Below are 20,562 nucleotides of genomic sequence, written 5' to 3'. Positions count from 1 at the left end.
AACTTGAAGGGTTAAAAGAAAATTTAATTTGGGTTCGATCTTATTGAAAGAAAGAAATCAAGCAACGAAAGCTGCTAACTAATTAATTAATTACGAGTAATATTGAAGCTGCCTGCCGCCATGGAAGAAACAGGTCAAAATCAAGCTGAAGAAATAATTATGGAGGAAAGCGTAAAAGAAGAAGAACAAGATAGAATAAGTTTGTTACCAGATGGTTTGATTATCGAAATCCTTAGCCGTTTACCTTCTACAAAAAACGCCATCAGAACAGGTGTTCTCTCCAAACGATGGCAACATCTTTGGACGGTTGTTCATACCCTTATTTTTATAGACAACAATATCAATACTTCCATATATAATAGATACTTGTCTGCTGATATCTTCTCGTTTATAAACAAAGCCATAACTCAATGCCAATCAAGAGAGATCAAAAAATTACTACTCCATATCAGTTTCCATGTTGGCTTTGAGTCACAGCTCAACAATTTTATTCGTTTTGCTATCAATCGTAACGTCCAAGAGCTTTCCTTGTTGTCATCATATTTGGGAGATAACCATAAGTTTGAATTCAAAGACGACACGTTCTTTAACAGTTCATGTTTTACTCATCTCAAATTAGAACACTGCATATTTAGGCCATCTGGTGTCATTAGTTGGGATAAACTTAAGAGTTTGTGTGTCTCACGTGTGAAATTAGATAAAGATCTGATTCAAAATATATTATCCGGAAGTCCTTTGTTGGAAACTTTGAAGCTAAAATATTGCTGTGGTTATAGGCGGCTTGATATCACTTCTAAAAGTGTTAAGAACTTGGTCATCTCTGGATACCACAACTGGTTTACTACTAACTTCGGTATGGATATTATTCAAATCAATGCTCCAAATGTTTTGTCACTAACAATAAAAAAGGCATTGTATCTGAGGAAGATTTTGTTGCAAGATGTGTCGTCTTTACACAAAGCTTGCTTGAATTATACAATCAACAAGGAATCACTTCATCACAATGAAAAAGAGGAAGAAGAGATGATTGAAGGATTCATACTCAAACTTCACCATGTCAAGGAGCTTCAAGTTGGTAAACACCATTTACAGGTAAAATTTCCTTCCAGTTTCTTATGCTGGTGTATCTCGATAACTCTTTTTCTTACATTAACTTGTCACATTCCTTTTCCAAATCTTGTTATTCTGACCATAGATAATCAGAGATTGACACCACTAAAATGATTTTACATAAAGACTCAAATACATCCCATCTGCTTATAAAACAAACGTTAGTTCGGCAAACAGACATTTACATTGCAGAAAGATCTATGAACCGTACCAGCCTTGGCAATATTCCTTGTCCACAAACACAAGTGTGTGCTTTTTTGTTGACAGATCGATTCACATGTAGGTGCTTTCGTTATATTAGCTGCTTAGAACTAATTCGTGAATTATGAATGTTTCTTTCTTTGTTCCTCTTGGGGGTGTTTACTCTTCGTGGGGTGTGATTACAAGTTCCATTTCAGTTTTCCCTGATAACATTTACTTCATACAGACATTGCATCGTATTCATTTTTCGTGTCTTCTAACTTTCTATTTTTCGGTGACTAGGTTCTATCTCGTTTGGAAACTAAAGGTCGGCTCCAATGGGGCTTGAAGTATATTACAGCGGCTAATAGCTATTCAGACAACGATTGAGACGAACTGTTGCTTGACAACGGTCCTAAAGATGGCAAGGTTAATTGATAGAGGAACTTTAAAACTCGATTATTGGTTAGACATGGCTACTGCATTCCAAATGCATTTAAATTTGCTACTCACAAAAGATTTTGATCTAGCAATACGCTGAACAATGTTTGTTTCAACTTTAAAAAGCTGATTGTTGGTAATATGTTATAAATCTTATTGGCCCATACACTAGTTAACTATTCTTTAGTCCATGGTTCTCGTGTTCGATTTATTAGTTATTGATATCTAATCATCTGTTCCAACTTAAATCAAGACTTGTAGTGGCTGATGATGGTGCTATATTTGATGAGGTTAATTGATTGATTGATTGATATTATATTGAGTTCTTGTTTTGGCTGCATTCCGTATATGCATATGTGTTCAAATTTTTACTCCCATGTGAGTTTGAAATTGCAGATCCCTGTATGACGCCTTGCTTGAACCATAGAAGTGTCCTGTTGACTGTAAACCAACCAAAAACCAAATTTGAACTCGACTCGCTTTCAGTTTAAAACAAAAAAAACAAATATGAAACAAAATTTCACCTTTTTCTTTTTATCTTCAACCAAAATAGGTTTATAATTTCAATTTTCATCAAAGTAGTAAATTTAAACTTCAAACACAGTTATAAGTAACATAACTGAAACAACAAAACTTTTGTTTGTCATCATTATAAAAATTCTTCATCAAATTTTTCATCATTTGTCAATTGAATATTTCTAATTTCATACAAAAGTTAATATAATAAACAAATAGACATAAAAAATAAAAAATACATTAATAATTATCCATATAAAAAAAAAGATATGTATTAAATATTTTTATAATAATAATAATAATAATATAAGTTATTCGGTTTTTACGGTTTAACCAAATTCATTATTATATATCCATAACCAAACCAAAAACCAAATATATAATTCGGTTTCGGTTACAAACCAAATTCAAAAATGGTTTGAATTTTTTCTGTTTTTTAAACGGTTCAGTTTACAGTTTTACTAGATTAAAAACCAAACCGCGAAAACCCCAGGCCCTACCAAGGAGCACTTCAATTCCCTAGTGAGGATGATGTGGGCTATTTGTACCTGGTTTTCGTCCATTTGTAGGCTGAAAGTCTGCTTTGTGGCGTCCATGTCATATGTGATTACGTAGCCATTATTATCATATCTAGATTGTGCACAAATGGGCTCATATATACCGGAGCCGTGGGCATAGACACTGTCCAGAAAAACTCATTAGAAAAGCCCGACTTAAATTAATCATAACCCAATCTTAAAGCATTGGACATCAAATTCCAGTCCAGCCCTGGCTGGGCAACTACTAATAGCCCGGGTTTAAGTTTTACAAACTTGAAGGGCCAAAAGCAAATTTAAATTGGGTTCTTATATTGAAATAAAGCAACGAGAGCTGCTAATTAATTAATATTGAAGCTGCCTGCCGCCATGGAAGAAGTAGGTAAAAATCAGGCTGAAGAAATAATTATGGAGGAAAGCGTGGAAGAAGAAGATAGAATTAGTTCGTTACCAGATTGTTTAGTTGTAGAAATCCTTAACCATTTACCTTCGACAAAATGCGCCATCAAAACAGGTGTTCTCTCCAAACGATGGCAGCATCTTTGGACTTTTGTTCATACCCTTATTTTTCAAATGAACGATATCAATGTTTCCATGGAGATAATAACCCCGCTTCCTAATTTCTTATCGTATATTAGCAAAACCATAACTCAATGCCAATCAAAGAAGCTCAACAAATTATGTCTCCATACCAGTTTCCATGTTGGCTTTGAGTCACAGCTCAACCATTTTATCAATTATGCTATTAATCGTGACGTCCAAGAGCTTTACTTAAAGTTAGGGAATTTGGAAAATAGAAATAAGTTTGAGTTAAAAGATCACCACTACTGTTAAAAAAAAAAAAATGACACATTTCATGTTTAATTCATCTCAATCGAGCACACTGCGTTTTTAGACCATTTGGTGTCATTAGTTGGAATAAACTTAAGAGTTTGTGTGTCTTGTTGAAATATTACATGATTCAATTCGTAATATACACGTACCGTGAGATCCAGAGGAACCTGTAAAGGCATTAAACATATTTGCCATTGATTTCGGGTTCCCAAAATAAGATGATTAATTTAGGATGGAGTGATGAATTCTGATCTAATGAATTCAACAGAGAAGATGGACGAATTTTTGTTATGGGGGCTGTGATTAATTTCGTGATTAACCCTAAATTAGGGTTAATTACTCTCTCTATATATAAGGAGAGTATTTTCATATTAAGTCCCTCTGGTGTTTAATTCGTGCCTCATTAGTCCTCTCAAGTCCAATCACCTAATGGGAAACCCTATAATATGTCTTTAAGAGTAAATACGTCCATCGAATATTTACTTAGACATAGGGATTTCATTATCGTCAATTATCATATCAGGAATGACACATGATCAGTGATGGTCACACTAACGTGGTTCCAACATTCTCCCACTTGACCGAGCGATCATTTATCTATGAGTATTCAAATAAGTTCCGGAATAATACTCATTTTGTTTTAAACCGAAATCATAGCCAATAAGTACAGTCGTAGAGAAGAACATCAACTCAGGACCCCCACTAGTCAAACTATGACTCAAATTTAAAACTAATAAGCAATGATCAATTGACTAAGACAATTTTGTCACGATAATGTCAACACACTAATACGAGTACTCAAAGTGCGATTAATAGACAAACAAAATCTGAATAAGGAGGAAAATTTTAAACAGTAATACTAATGACCAAATAAGTACAATATGCTATTAAATTAAACTAAGTCTTTAGTAAGCCCCATCTTCGACACGTGTCCTACGAAGACATTAGGAGGAAGACCTTTGGTCATCGGATCCGCTAGCATGTCATTTGTACTTATGTACTCAATACAAAGAACATTTTCCTCAATCCGTTCGCGTACAAACAGATACTTTGTATCGAGATACAGCCCAGCGCCAGTCGAACTGTTACTGTTCGAGAAAGTTACGGCAGCTGAGTTATCACAGTAAAGCTTCAATGGTCTAGAAATGGAGTTGACGACTTTGAGTCCACTGACCAGATTCCTAATTAACATCCCATGGCAAGTAGCATTATAAACGGCAATGTATTCAGCCATCATGGTGGATGTTGCAGTCAGTTTCTGCTTATGACTCCGCCAAGAGATAGGTCCGCCAGCTAACATGAAAATATACCCAGAAGTAGATTTCTTATCTTCCTTGCTTTTGGCAAAATCAGAATCGGAATAGCCTACTACTTCTAGATTGTCACTTCTTCTATACGTTAGTTTGTAGTCTTTGGTCCCTTGCAGATATCGTAGAACTTTCTTAGCCGCTTTCCAGTGTGCTAATCCAGGATTAGATAAGTAACGTCCTAGCATACCGGCGATATAAGCGATATCTGGACGAGTACAGACCTAAGCGTACATAATGCTCCCAACTACTGATGAGTAAGGTATCACCCTCATCTGCTCCTTTTCAATCTCAGTGTTCGGACTTTGGAAAGTGCCGAATACATCCCCTTTAACTACTGGAGCTACAGTGGGTGCGCAATGTTGCATGCTATAGCGTTCTAAAACCCGCTCAATATAGGCCCTTTGAGAAAGACCTAAAATACCATTATGCCTATCTCGATGTATTTCGATACCTATAACATAAGAGGCATCACCGAGATCTTTCATGTTGAATTTCTGCGAAAGCATCCGCTTCGACTCATGCAACATATCCAAGTTATTACTTGCTAGTAGAATATCGTCTACATACAAAACAAGGATTATAAAATTACTCCCACTGATCTTGAGATAGGTGCATTGATCCACTTGATTCTTTATGAAGTCTTGTTCTTTAATGACTTCATCAAACTTAAGGTACCATTGTCTTGATGCTTGCTTCAACCCATATATGGATTTCTTTAACTTGCAGACTATGTGCTCTTTACCTTTTGGAATGAATCCTTCAGGTTGCCACATGTATACGTCTTCTTCCAAGTCTCCATTTAAGAAAGCTGTTTTGACATCCATCTGATGTAACTCGAGATCAAAGTGAGCTACTAGTGCCATAACGATCCTTAAAGAGTCTTTACGAGACACGGGAGAAAAGGTCTCTTGATAATCAACTCCAGCCTTCTGAGTTAGCCTTTCGCAACCAATCTGGCCTTATATCGTTCGACGTTTCCTTTCGGGTCTAATTTGGTTTTGAAGACCCATTTGCAACCAACAGTTTTGGATCCTTCAGGAAGTTCAACCAATTCCCAAACGTCATTATGTTGCATGGAATTAAGCTCTTCAATCATGGCTTCATTCCACTGAGTGGCCTGATCACTATTAATGGCTTCTTTATAGGAGGTAGGATCAATAAGCTTTCCAACATCTTCAACTTCAGTGAGATAAGTAATGAAGTCATCAAAATTGGTGGCCCTACGTGACCTCGATGATCTCCTGAGTTGATTTTCGGGATTTTCGGAAGATCCTTCAGCATTAGTGGTCTCATGATTAACATTAGGAGGAGTTGGATCAGTGACATTCGGAGCAGCGTTCTGTACAAGAGGAATTATCGGAGGAATAATACTAACCGACGAATTGTTTCCCCCCGCTTCTTGTACTTCTTGCAAATCGAAGTTATGATTTGTCGTGCTCCCACTGATCTCTGAGTTCTCTAGGAAAGTGGCATGCTGTGTATCACTGATGCGAGTAATATGGGAAGGACAGTAAAACCGATAACCTTTTGAGTTATCCGAATAACCAACAAAGAAACATGTAACAGTCTTAGGATCAAGTTTCTTTAAGTTAGGGTTATAGAATTTAGCTTCGGCAAGACAGCCCCATACTTTCATATATCTAAGACTTGGTTTCTTCCCTGTCCAGATCTCATGAGGAGTTTTAGGGACAGATTTAGAAGGAACTCTATTGAGTATATGAACGGCTGTTTTTAAGGCCTCAGTCCAAAGGAAAGTAAGTAAGTTAGTGTTGGCAAGCATACTTCTCACCATGTCCATTAGGGTTCTATTTCTCCTTTCAGCAACACCATTTTGTTGAGGAGAACCAGGCATGGTGTATTGGTTAATTATGCCATGTTCCTTACAAAAGTCATGGAAAGGACCAGCGGCTTGACCAACATCAGTATGTCTACCATAATACTCACCTCCTCTATCTGATCTTACAACTTTTATTTTTCGTTCAAGTTGGTTTTCAACCAAAGTTTTAAAATCAATAAAAGTTTGTAAGGATTCAGACTTTTCCTTAATCAAATAAAGGTGCATATAACGTGAATAATCATCAATAAATGTAATAAATGAAGTATGTCCTGTAATGGAAGCGGGATAGGGGCCACTAATATCAGTATGAATTATTTCCAACAAGTTGGAACTTCTTGTGGCTCCTTTCTTATTCCCTTTAGCCATTTTGCCTTTGAGACATTGAATACATGTTTCAAAATCACTAAAGTCAAGAGATGGTAAGATTCCATCCTTTACGAGTCGTGTCATGCGATCTCGTGAGATGTGGCCAAGACGTTTATGCCACAACATGGAGGAATTCTCTTGTTGCTTAAGTGATTTTGTCTTTGTCTTAGCTATATCGTCAACATTAAAAGACAACAAAGATTGTGAGAAATTATGATCTAGTTCTAATTTATACAGCATTCCATCCAAGAAACCACGACCAAGCAATTCATTATTAAGAGTAATAGTAATCTTGCCGAAACCATGAATTATTACAAAACCTTCAATGTCTAGTTTAGAAATAAATACGAGGTTCCGAGTAATTCTCGGTACATATAAGGTATCTAATAGTCTAATACATTTTCCAGTACTCATATGTAAAACATAAGTTCCCATGGCTTCGACATCTAAAAGATCACCACTTCCAACTCTAAGTTTTCTTTGGCCCTTTCGTAGCTTCTGGATTGTATGGAATCCCTGCATTGAGTTAGTCACATGGACCATAGAACCAGAGTCACCCCACCATGTATTAACAGGAACATCAGTTGTAAAAGAATCAAATATTACATAAAGTACGTTACCTTTCTTAGCTAGCCATTCCTTGAACTTAGGACACTCTTTCTGAATGTGCCCTTGAGTACGACAGAACTTACACTTGATGTTCAAGGCATTAGAGCTAGAGGCAACTGCACCAGGGCTCATATTTGAAGCTTTCTTTCCATTCTTGTTACTGTTGTTACCCTTCCTCTTCTTGGAATTAGCAGTGGTAGTAAGGTGAACAGCTTCAGGTTGCTCGAGCTTAAGGCGATCTTCTTCTTGCTGACACATTGCAATCAGTTCACTCATCTTCCATTTGTCCTTCTGAGCATTATAGTTAATCTTGAAGGCATCAAATTGAGCAGGCAATGATGTCATTATGAAATGCACAAGAAAGTTGTCAGAGACTTCCATTTCGAGAGTCTTAAGCTTGTTCGCCATGTCGCTCATTTTCATTATGTGTTCACGGACACCGCTTTTTCCATCGTATTTCAGAGTAAGCATTTTTAGCATTAAGCTGCTTGCATGTGCTTTAGACGATCCCTTGAAGTAATCCTCAACAGATTTGAGGTAATCTTTCACTTTATCAGACTCGGGAATAGCTCCTCGGAGACCAAGAGGAATGGAGCTCTTGACCGTCATAAGTGACAAGCGATTCGCCTTGTCCCACTTCTCAAATGCCGCTATCTGCTCTGCAGTAGAGGTTGCAGTAATGGCAGCGGGTTCATCATGACGAATGGTGTAGTCCAGGTCATAGTACCCCAGAGTAAGATCTAACTGATCTTTCCATGAAGCATAGTTTTCACCGGTAAGTGGCTGAATGCCAATGGGAGGCACTATAGTGGAAATAAAGAGGATATAGATTGAGGATACAAGTTATAGAAGATTAATAACGTAATGCCTAAAACTAAGGGCAATGAGATTATAGTGACATAATTAGCTGTCTAAGGCAGACTAAGTAATATCTATAAAACTAATGGAACTAAAGTAATGCCTAAACTTAACTAAGGGCTAACAATAATGTTCCTTACGTAAGAGGCTAAAGTAATGTTCCTGAAGTAATGAGACTAAGACCATTTTACTAATGAAGCTAGTGATAGGTAACCTATTGTAAACACCAAAACAATAAGTTAACATAAGGCTCTACTTAGATTTACATCACCTTTGGGCAGAAGTAACTAATATCTAAGTACACATGAGCATTAGGTTCATGCGTCACAACGCTTATCTTTTGACCTTTGGGCACAAAATTAAGAATCGTGTATCTTATGCATGAAAAATGTTCCTTTCAGCACATAGAGTATATTAAATCACCTTTGGGCAGAATCAATATACTTAGTGTTCATTATCTAAAAGGAAAAGAACACACCATGAGAATCACATCTGACCTTTGGGCACGGATGATGAAACCATGTACATTTGTGTTAAGCCCCCACACACTACGGGGGTCCGGGGGCAGCGCCCTTGGGAGCGGGGTCCAAGGGGCGGCAGCCCCTGGCGGGGTCCAAGGGGCAGAGCCCCAAAAATTTTTACCCTTGAAGTGCTATGGTAAAAATGCCTCAGAAAAAAATTATTTTCGAAAATAAGAGACAAATTTTCCCATCGAAATTATAAGGTAAAACTAGTAAGCACGAACATGATAATCAACTAAGTTAATCAGTAATCCATGAAAATAAGCACGGTACGAAGATAGCTAAGTTCGTAGTAAGGATTAACTTCGTAAGTAGTGATTAAATTCGTAAGTAGTTGACTATCTTCGTAAGTTGTTAACTATCTTCGTAAATAGTGATTAACTTCGTAAGTAGTTAACTATCTTCGTAAGTAACAAACGAAGATAGCTCACGAACATAAGCAACGAAGATAGCTTACGAACATAAGCAACGAAGATAGCTTACGAAAATAAGGTAAGTTCGTGAGGAAGTAAGTGCGAAGATGAGCAGAAGTTCAGTTCTGTACACATATAAGCCTTACGAACTTAGAGTGTTCTTACGAACTTAGTGATTTTGTTTACGAACTTAGAGTTCGTAAGGAAGTTCTCACGAAGTTAGAGTTCTAACGAACTTTAAGTTCGTAAGAGGCATACGAATTTAAGCTTCAGTTCTAACGAACTTTAAGTTCGTAAGAAGCATACGAATTTAAGCTTCCGCTTTCTTCAGTTCGCGAATTAGGGTACGAAAACGAATCAAATCAAATGATAGCTTCGAAACCTGCTCTGATACCACATGTTGAAATATTACATGATTCAATTCGTAATATACACGTACCGTGAGATCCAGAGGAACCTGTAAAGGCATTAAACATATTTGCCATTGATTTCGGGTTCCCAAAATAAGATGATTAATTTAGGATGGAGTGATGAATTCTGATCTAATGAATTCAACAGAGAAGATGGACGAATTTTTGTTATGGGGGCTGTGATTAATTTCGTGATTAACCCTAAATTAGGGTTAATTACTCTCTATATATATAAGGAGAGTATTTTCATATTAAGTCCCTCTGGTGTTTAATTCGTGCCTCATTAGTCCTCTCAAGTCCAATCACCTAATGGGAAACCCTATAATATGTCTTTAAGAGTAAATACGTCCATCGAATATTTACTTAGACATAGGGATTTCATTATCGTCAATTATCATATCAAGAATGACACATGATCAGTGATGGTCACACTAACGTGGTTCCAACATGTCTCACATGCAGAATTAGATGAAGCTTTGATTCAAAATATATTATCCGAAAGTCCTTTATTAGAGACCTTGAGCCTGGATTGTCGCTATGATCATAGGCGGCTTGATATCACTTCTAAAAGTGTTAAGAATTTGGTCGTCTCTGGGTGCTACGGAACACATGACTTTGATGTTGGGGATATTTTTGAAATCAATGCTCCAAATGCTTTGTCACTAACTATACAAGATTCTTTGTATATGAGGATGCTTTTGTTGCTAGATGTGCCATCTTTACTGAAAGCTAACTTGAATTATTGGAAGGGTTATTATGAAAAAGAGAACGAAGAGATGCTTCAAGGACTCATACTCACACTTCGCCATGTCAAGGAGCTTAAAGTTGGTAAACTTTGTTTGAAGGTAAAAGTTTCATCATGTTTCTTATGCTTATATATCTCGATAACTCTTTTTCTTACAGTAACTTTGTCACATTCTTTTACAAATCTCGTTATTCTAACCATAAGTAATCAGAGAATTACAACGTTAGAACAGTTTTATTTACCTAAAGACTAAAAAATATCAACATCATTGCACACGTCCAATTTTCTCCTCCTTCTGCTTAATAATAACACAGACATTAACTAGTTACAGTGAAGATCGGCAAATACTACATGTGCATTGCTGAAAGATCTATGAATTGAACCAGCGTTGGCAATATTCCTTGTCACAAACACAAGAATTTTGTTGACGGTTTTACTTGTAGGGCTTTAAATAATATATATATGAATTGTGAGTGTTTCTCTTTCTTTGTTCCTCTTCTAGGGGTGTTTATTCCATTTCCTTATGATGAGTATGGGAACTGACTTTTGCGAAAGTCACCAAACTATACATGTCTGCAGAAGAAACTATATATATGCCCACCTTACCATTACTTGTCACAACCACGATGTACAGTCCTCCTATAATTGTTAATTTGCTCTTTAAAACTCATACATTGGATACCGAATTTTTTATTTTCTTACTTCTATTGGGTGATCTTTTATTTTCAAAATTTGTGTAATAACAACCTTTTTTAAGTTTGCCTTGATCATTGATTCATTGGATTCACTTAATTATTTCTCAAATGATTAAATGGGTCAAATATTATATACAAAAAAGTTAGCTAGAACAGAAACATATGTCAGATGTGTTGAAGCTTGAAAGGGGATCATGTTCTAATCTCTATTGCAAAACCTTATGAATAGTTTTTGTTCAGTTATTGAGATTTGCTAAATAATCATAAGTAACCTAAGATTTCTTTACTTTTTTGTGAACAAAAAAAATGGGTAAATGGATGAAATTTTTTCTATTCGGGATTCCTATTCAGATGTACCACCACCCCAAAATTCTTCTAACGTGATTCAAACTTTGAGGTCTCTTGTAAAGATGTCAGTATGTTAACCACTGGCCATCTTAGAGGTGGTTTCTAAATTGGCAAATCAACTTTAATTTACGTCTTAATTCAACAACCTTGCTAGCACTGGAACTAATTGCAACATTTTCATCCTTTTTTTATTGCTATTCTTATTGGTAGGCTTTCTTTCGTTTGGAAACTTGAGATCTCTTGTAAAGTATTCGTATCCGACCCTGTAATATGAAAATCCAATCTGATTTTATCTAAAAAAGATATTCGAACTTCGGATATCCTAAAATTCGGGTCCGAATAATGATTTTTGAAAATCTCGGGCATTCGAATATATCCAATAGTATTCGAAAAGTTTAAATATTGAAATTAACTATGCGAAAGATCGAATATCCAAAAATCTGATAGTGGAAACTTGAATATCACCCGAAAATTTCGGATATTAGAAATTTCGGAAAAATCCAAACATATTTAAAATTTTGGATATTCGAAGTTTTTGAATATTCGAAGTATTCGAATTTTAGAAAGAAAAAAAATCCTAAATATTTTCGTATTTAGACTAGGTTTCAGATATTTTCGTAAAAGTTAGAATATTTTCGAATATTGAAAATAGTTTTTTTCGATATTTTTTTTGACATTTTCGGATATTTTTGGATTTAAGAAAAAAAAGATATTGAAATTCTTAAACTTTTTCAAAAGTCGCTATTCGAATTTAAGTCTGAAATATAGGATATCCGACTTTTTTAAATAAAAAAAAACGGATTGGATTTTTGGATAACAGGTTCAGATATAGATAGTTTTGAACATCCCTAGGTTTGTGTAGATCGAAAGACATTAATACCCCTCACGTGCTACTCACATGGAAAACTTAACGACATTAATTAACGAATTCGTTAGAAAGGGACTGCCGTTGCAACTGAAACATGTCTTCGGGGACTATCGTTGCTAAAAATTCAAGAGAGAGACTGTCTTTGTAAAAACTCACAAACCACAAGGACCATTTTTGCATTTAATTCTCAACAAAAATTTAGTTTTTCTATATTATTTTTTTTTATAATTTACTGTAACTTTTCTTTAAATGTCCTTATGTCCTCATAAATAAAAAGTGTTTTCACGTAGCCCTTCTTACATGAACATTTTATGATTTATGTATTTATTTAAAGTGTTATAAAAACATTTTAAGGGCTCTAGGTGTAAATATAACATAATTTTTAATATTTTCATAAATAAAGAATTATTTTATTTATAATATAATATGGAAGTATAGATAGTAAAAAAAAATTACAATAACAAACTAACAATAGAGAATAAATTACCACAGATCGTCCCTTTGCTTTGACCAATATATACTAATCGTTGTTAACTTTTAAAATTTATCTTGTTGAACCTAGTGTCTCATTTATTCTTTATAAAACTTTACCAATCGTTATATCTTGTGATTGATAGATGCAAATACCACAAATGATGGAGGTGCGAGGGAATTAATGTAGTGGGAAAACTTATTTACCAAACTAGTATAGTTTCAATAATATTTACCATTTTAGTATAAAACATAATTAAACATTATATTTATATTTATTAAATATAATAAATAAAGATATGTTAGTATACAACTTAATTAAACATTAAATTAGGTGGGTTGGTCAGGGGTATTTTCTAAATCTATTATGTGGGCCTCGAAGGTGAGTTTTCCCCAATGTCTCGGGTTCGAATTTTGGGTTTCTCATCTCAAGGTATTTTCCATGAGGAGGGGGTTGGAGGTCCAACAATTTATTGGTTAAAATTGTCTTCAGCACGTCTGAATCGAAACTAACTTTATAAAAAAAATGTTGATAAATATACAAAAAATCACTAATAAAGAAATAGTAAAATATAATGGTATTTCTGTTGAAACAATAGAATAAATGATAAATCAAATGCGGATCGTCGAATCAATGAAAGAGACATTTCTAGAGAGGATGTCATCCCATTGAGAATAACATCTTTGATTAACTACCAAGTAATTGCTTTTAGCTTTAGCTATTATCCTAGTATCTCAAATTATTAAACTAATTGGCGTATAATAATATCAAGTTAGATTGATATTATAGAGCATAAATTTTTAGTGTTTGGGACATACTTGATCGATTTGTATTCACGTGTCATCGTAAATGCTGATATTTTTGTTTTTGTAGTGTTGTTTCATCTTCAGAAAACTCATAGTATCGATTTTGTGTTTGCCTAATTAATCAATGTGTATGTTTGTATTTTTTATACCCAATCTTTATTGAAAGAAAAAATGAACGTGAATGCAATCGAACAACATGTGTTATCAACATATCTTTATTTATTATATTTAATAGATATAAATATAATGTTTAATTATGTTTTATACTAAAATGGTAAATATTATTGAAACTATACTAGTTTGGTAAATAAGTTTCCCACTACACTATTTTGGAAAAAAACTCGCCACACTAGTAATTACAACAATGGTCAGAAAAAAATTGAAAATATGTTTGTGTCCTCGCATAGTTTTTAGCAGTAAGGTTAACGGAGTAAAATTGATGCCGTTTATTTTTGGACTATTGATGAATAAACCAACAGAGAAAATGAGATAATTTTTGAAAGTGAAGAACAACAGATGAAATTGGGCAAATCATTAACACAATCCCTGTAATATATTTAAGAAAAAAAAAAAAACGAACTTTTTAGTGGGGTGATAAAGCAATAAAAATAGGGTGGTAGTAGTAGTAGTAGACTCATGACAATATGAGTCCATGACCACCTCTCTCTCTCTCTCTATCCACCTCAGACAGAGGCAAAAGAAACAAGAGCTGTATTCACATGTAATTGTTTGTGTCATGGGGTCTCTTTATTACCATCATAAATTTTTAATTTTAATTTAATTTATTCAAAAGGAATCTTTTTTCTCTCATTTCTTTTAATTCCCCAAAAAGGAAAAACAAACATTTCCTTTTTTCCTTTTCTTTCTCCTTTTTGCCGTCACACTCAGCCTGCCGGAGCACACAATGGCCGGTGACAATAAGGTATATATCTATATCCATATGTGTGTACATCTTTCATATATGTGTGTATATATATATGTATATAACTGTACAAGTAATTCTTGTTTTATAAAATTTGAGGTTTATTCAAAGAAAATTAAAGATTATATATTTTTTGGAGTATACAAAATTTGGGATTTGGGTTTTCTTGATTTTGCAAATTTATGAAGTGGATATGTTGAATATGGCCAAGATTCTTGTTTTGTTTTTTTGCTAAAAATGTAATGTTTTGATCATTTGATGAAGTGTACTAGGGTTTCAATAAGGGTTTCTTAGGTCTAGATTTTTAAAGTTTGCAGTTTTGTAAATTTTCTCTATTAATGTTAGTGGTTTTTGCTAGATCAGTTATATCTTTAACTTCCTTTATTTTAATACTTTTTTTTAATTAAGTTTTACTGATTTGTTGAGCTGATTTGGCTACATTTTTTAAAACTTACTTCTTTTGATTTTCATGAAATTAAGTTAGTTTTTAAGTGTGTGGGTGTGTGTGTGCTTTGAACGTGATTATTTTGTCTGAAAGTATTATAATCTTATAATGAGGCAGATTATTCTTCATTTATCAGGTTAATTAGTTTTCGAAAGAGTTTCTACTGTATTAAAATTGTTGAATGAACCGAGTATCGCAACTTCAAATTGTAATAATCTGTTGAAGTGCACGTCCAAGGTCCACGTAACCCCTAGGTTTATGCATCTTAGAGTTTTTTGAATGTATTGTTATCTTGTTAGATTTTAGCTTTCGGTTTGTGTCGCGTTTCTGTCATGGTTGGATGCACTGTGAATGATAATCAAAACGTATGTTTTTTTGCTATGTTAATAGCTGGAATAGTATATCCATCATGATATTTTGGACAAGTATGCTTAAGTATTGTTTAGTAAGAGCAGGGCTTTGATGGTGAAGTAGGAAAAGTATAAGTTCAAGAGACATATGCAATTTAAGTTTTTCGCGGGTGATAAACATTTTTTTATTCTGCTAATACAGTAACAAAACAAATGTTTTTTTGCACATTTGTTCTACATAAACGGCATCAAGAAGTATTTGTTTAAAAAAGTTTCTTAATAAATGATGCAGGAAATGTCTGCTCCTGTACTTGATGGAAATGAAGCGCAAGCTGGTCACATCATATCAACGACTATTGGAGGCAAGAATGGAGAACCGAAACAGGTATGCCGCGTTTAGTAGGTTTCATGATAACTCACTAATAGCATTAGCCACATTGATTGACATATTTATATCCATCGTATCTTATCCTCCAATAATAATTCTGTTATTGGTGTTGTTTTTGTAGATCTGTGTTTTAAATGTATCAATCCAAAGCTTACTTGTGTAATAGGCATGCATTTAGAAATATTTTAATATTCGTCAGCTGCTGAAGCTGTACCACATGATTAGTTGGACAAGTGGATGTTCCAGTGATGTAAGTTAACGTTTTTGGTGAATACGTCACTGTGATGACGAACGAATAATAGGACAAGCTAGCTTTCTCATGATGGACATTAACTTTTCTGGTGACTACGTCGCTTTGATGACTAACGTCTAATTGGACAAAATGGCCTTCTCATGATGCACAACGACAATTTTTTGGCTAACACTTCACTTTGATGTTTTTCGTCTGTAATATAATCATTAGCATAAGCGGCATATTTGAGTTTGTATTTTTCAAGTGATTATTGAGTAACCAGCTTTAATGATTGGATAAACAAATTGCTGTTTTGATTATTTGAGTATAATGTCTCGCTCAATTTTACAAAACTGCATTTATTGCCATCCTATCTATTATTTCCTAAAATAGCTAGAATTTGCTGAGCACTCACACATTTGTTTCTCCGATTGGTAAATCTTCAAACATCATAAGCATACTCATATATCTTCGACTACCTGTCTTGTTACAGCGGATTATCTAATTTGATTAGCCAATATCCCATATTCAACACCCCCTATGAGTTATAGATTGTTAGTAACTTTACATTTATTTCATAAATCAGTTCTAATGCTACAAAATTTTCAAGTATTATTATAATTATGACCCTGCATATTAAAGGAAATCATGATGACAATAAAACTTCTTAGAATCCTCTAACTGTCTAATTTGATTTCATGCAGACTGTTAGTTACATGGCAGAGCGCATTGTAGGTACAGGATCCTTTGGAACAGTTTTCCAGGTATTTAGCTATGCTCCTTTGACACACAGATAATTTTGTGTTTTGCTGTTTCTTCTAATCTTCTGCTATTTCAGGCGAAATGCATAGAAACTGGAGAAACTGTTGCTATAAAAAAAGTATTGCAAGACAAAAGATACAAGAACCGTGAGCTGCAGTTAATGCGTACGATGGACCATCCAAATGTCGTTTCTTTAAAGCATTGCTTCTTTTCAACTACAAGCAGAGACGAGCTTTTTTTAAACCTAGTGATGGAGTATGTCCCAGAGACAATGTATCGAGTTTTAAAGCATTATAACAATCTACACCAGGGCATGCCGCTCATTTATGTGAAACTTTACACGTATCAAGTGAGTTTGTTCATTTATTTTTATCAAAAGGGGTTGTTTTTTTTGTTTCATTTTTCATGAAATAACCAGTGAAAGTTTCAGATCTTTAGGGGTCTGGCATACATGCATACCGTTGCTGGAGTCTGCCATAGGGACTTGAAACCTCAGAATGTTTTGGTGCCAGTTTATCTCACTTTCTATTTATTTTGGACTTTTTGTTCTTATTCTATGAATCTTTTAGAGCTTATTTATTTAATTTTCTTCAGGTTAACCCAGATACTCACCAAGTTAAGATCTGTGATTTTGGAAGTGCAAAAATGCTAGTATGTTACTTCTTCACATTTCATATATTTTTCTTAGGTTCCATTTCTCACTGGATTTTCATGTACCTCATAAAAATATAACATAATTATTTGAACGTGATGGTCTAGAAAAAATGGCAATAGATTATTTAGAGTATCATTTATACATTAGATCTGATAGATAGTAATGCATACAGAATAACAGAAGTTGCAAAACTATGGCAAGAATTTCTGCTAGATCACCAAACTAGACAAAAATTGGCATGAATCCAACTATGCAAACAGTTTCACTTGCACCAAATAAGGACAACTGTACACGGGAAAAAGATAAAATGACCATTATGACCCTACCATTGAACTGTCTGATATGCCAAACCCAAATTTAAAAACATGATAATTTATAATTGGTTTCTCAATTACATGTGCTGTAAAGCTACCCCCCTCTTGTTTTCAACCAATCACCCTTTCTTGCAACCTATGTCTAACTTTTTAAGTTGTACATTTTCAATGCACCAAACAAAATATAAATCAGGGTAGTCTTTTTATTTTAGGCAATGTTGGTGTATGATTGTTGGGCCCTCTCCTCGTTCCGCCTGCTGGCCTATTGAGATAGACAGAGTTGGTGTATGAACATTGTTCTGTAGTTGGCCTCTTTTGAGGCTATGAGGCTTGGTAACCTAATTGGGGATATGATACTTTCGGTATAGTTGGATAGCCTTAATAGGGATTTTTGATGCCATCAGTAGTCTCAGTTCCAATTAGTAATAATGGCAGTATTCAATAGGGAAGTTTGTTTTCTTATGTAAAATGAAAGTTTTTATTTATTTGACCATTGTTAGGTGCGGGGAGAAGCAAATATATCATACATATGCTCACGTTTCTATCGGGCACCAGAACTCATCTTTGGTGCCACAGAATACACGACCTCAATCGATATTTGGTCTGCTGGTTGCATTCTTGCTGAACTTCTTCTGGGACAGGTTCTCTAGTCAACACCATTCCCATCACAATACAAGTCATCGATATACATTTTGGCACTAATCTTTTCTGCCTTTACATATTTTCTAGCCACTTTTCCCTGGCGAAAATGCAGTGGATCAGCTTGTGGAGATTATCAAGGTACAATTTGAATTCTCATCATAAAGTTAGGGCCATGGTATAATTTTATAATTTCTTACGGTTGCTATGTCAGGTTTTAGGCACACCAACTCGCGAAGAAATCCGTTGTATGAATCCAAACTACAATGATTTTAGGTTTCCTCAAATAAAGGCTCACCCTTGGCACAAGGTATGATTTATTTTCCATTATTGGATGTGGTAAGATGGGTGGGTTAGGGGGTCGAGCAATGTGTCAAAGCCGGTGCACACTGAAATGGGTAATTCTCAAATAGACCGAGTTGGGTTGTTCCGCCACAATCTTTTGACTATTTAATCTTCTAAAGATAATAAATTTGTCAGTTATGATTTCAAAACACAATCTTTGAATAGAACGGCAAGATTTTAGGGTGACTTCCTTCCTTTCAACCCATTTTAGCCTTTTAGCTAGTTTTTTTTTTTTTTTTCCGTTTTATTGAACCCTTTGAGCTGTTTGAAAGATGTAGCACAGCCCAGTTTGACCAATTGATAGTCAATGGGTCATAATTGCTGCCTCTAGCCATTACTCACTGTCTCACTGTTGAATAAAGTAAATTACAATTCAGTGTTTGTGTGCTTTAGGTTTTCCATAAGCGAATGCCTCCTGAAGCAATTGATCTTGCTTCCCGTCTCCTACAGTATTCCCCAAATCTTCGCTGCAGTGCTGTAAGCTTTTATGACACCATATGTTATCGTCATTCCTCCTTGCTATAATTGGAGAAATATGCTTGTGTTATATTATATCTACCCTTAATCTATTGCGGGTTTTACGTTCAGCTTGAGGCCATAGCACATCCATTCTTTGATGAGGTACGGCAACCTAATGCTCACTTACCAAATGGTCAACCATTACCCCCGCTCTTCAACTTCAAACAAGAGGTATAGTTTCACTCCTGGTTGTTAACTCAATCATATTTCTTGTGGTGGTCTATTAAATCATATTTTCATGTTCTAGTTATTCGGAGCGTCTCCAGAGCTTGTTAACAGGTTAATCCCAGATCATATGAAGAAGCAAATGAATTTACAGCTTCCGCAACCTGCAGTGATATAGAGATAAGAGGAAAGCTGATTCAGGAGATGTGAACATAGGCGTATTAAAACTTCTTTCTTTGTATGTGTCTCTATGTATCGGCTAACAGGAGCAAAGAAACGAAGGTGCTTTTGTATATTTTTCTTTTTTTTGGGATGGGAAACTTTGTTCCTTGGAGATCAAAGTTATGCTTTTAGCTAGATCTATATATATATATATATATATGGAGGAGAGAAGGTAGGATTGAAAGTTTTGGTTGTTTCTTGCTGCTATTCCATTTGTAGGTATGCATACAACTATGTTGTTTTTGTTTTTACTTTTTTCAGTGGATGTTATGTTTAACTTAAGTATGTAAATACCCTTTGAAACCCTATTGTTGAAAGTCTGTTATGCTCTTCAACTCTCCATCTAGATTCTTAAACGCCTACGGGCATATACGGCACACATGTAACATTAGTTAACTCAACTTTCGTGATTGATGGAATAAGATGGTTCGTACATTTGCATCCATGGTCGTTGCTTTTAACCGGACAGACATTTAAAAGGCATAAAGATCCAACAAGTCTTGTTAGAATCAATGGTTTTGGATGCATGTGCTAACACAATTCAACTTAGACATATCTCGAAAGCGGAAAATTAACTACACGGTGGCAAAATAAAGGCTATTTGGCTTGAACAATTTGTTGTCACTCGTCAGGGTTTTTCTGCAGTTTTAGTTTGAATCATAATATTGCTACACATTCCATGGTGTATACTTTTCGTGCTTGATGCGCCTTTCTCTTGGCACATGTCAT

General features: G+C 34.8%; 2 protein-coding genes across 2 annotated transcripts; both read left to right on the top strand.

The window, feature by feature from the left end:
• The first annotated feature begins 120 nt into the window (after nucleotides 1-120).
• On the top strand, nucleotides 121-1,680 carry LOC122592227 (F-box protein At5g03100-like). Its single transcript, XM_043764422.1, has 2 exons — nucleotides 121-1,092; nucleotides 1,594-1,680. The coding sequence occupies exons 1-2, from the start codon at nucleotides 121-123 to the stop codon at nucleotides 1,678-1,680; spliced, it is 1,059 nt and encodes a 352-aa protein (XP_043620357.1).
• Nucleotides 1,681-14,663: 12,983 nt separating this feature from the next.
• On the top strand, nucleotides 14,664-20,150 carry LOC122590787 (shaggy-related protein kinase eta-like). Its single transcript, XM_043762960.1, has 12 exons — nucleotides 14,664-14,797; nucleotides 15,885-15,977; nucleotides 16,917-16,976; nucleotides 17,051-17,323; nucleotides 17,405-17,479; nucleotides 17,569-17,625; nucleotides 18,444-18,584; nucleotides 18,673-18,723; nucleotides 18,797-18,892; nucleotides 19,321-19,404; nucleotides 19,516-19,617; nucleotides 19,694-20,150. The coding sequence occupies exons 1-12, from the start codon at nucleotides 14,780-14,782 to the stop codon at nucleotides 19,787-19,789; spliced, it is 1,146 nt and encodes a 381-aa protein (XP_043618895.1). The 5' UTR covers nucleotides 14,664-14,779; the 3' UTR covers nucleotides 19,790-20,150.
• The last annotated feature ends 412 nt before the right edge of the window (nucleotides 20,151-20,562 follow it).

The sequence above is a fragment of the Erigeron canadensis genome, chromosome 3 (genome assembly GCF_010389155.1).
Source record: "Erigeron canadensis isolate Cc75 chromosome 3, C_canadensis_v1, whole genome shotgun sequence".
NCBI classification, from domain to species: domain Eukaryota; kingdom Viridiplantae; phylum Streptophyta; class Magnoliopsida; order Asterales; family Asteraceae; genus Erigeron; species Erigeron canadensis.
Note: the sequence above shows the minus strand (reverse complement) of the source record. Positions and strands in the feature narration are given on the sequence as shown.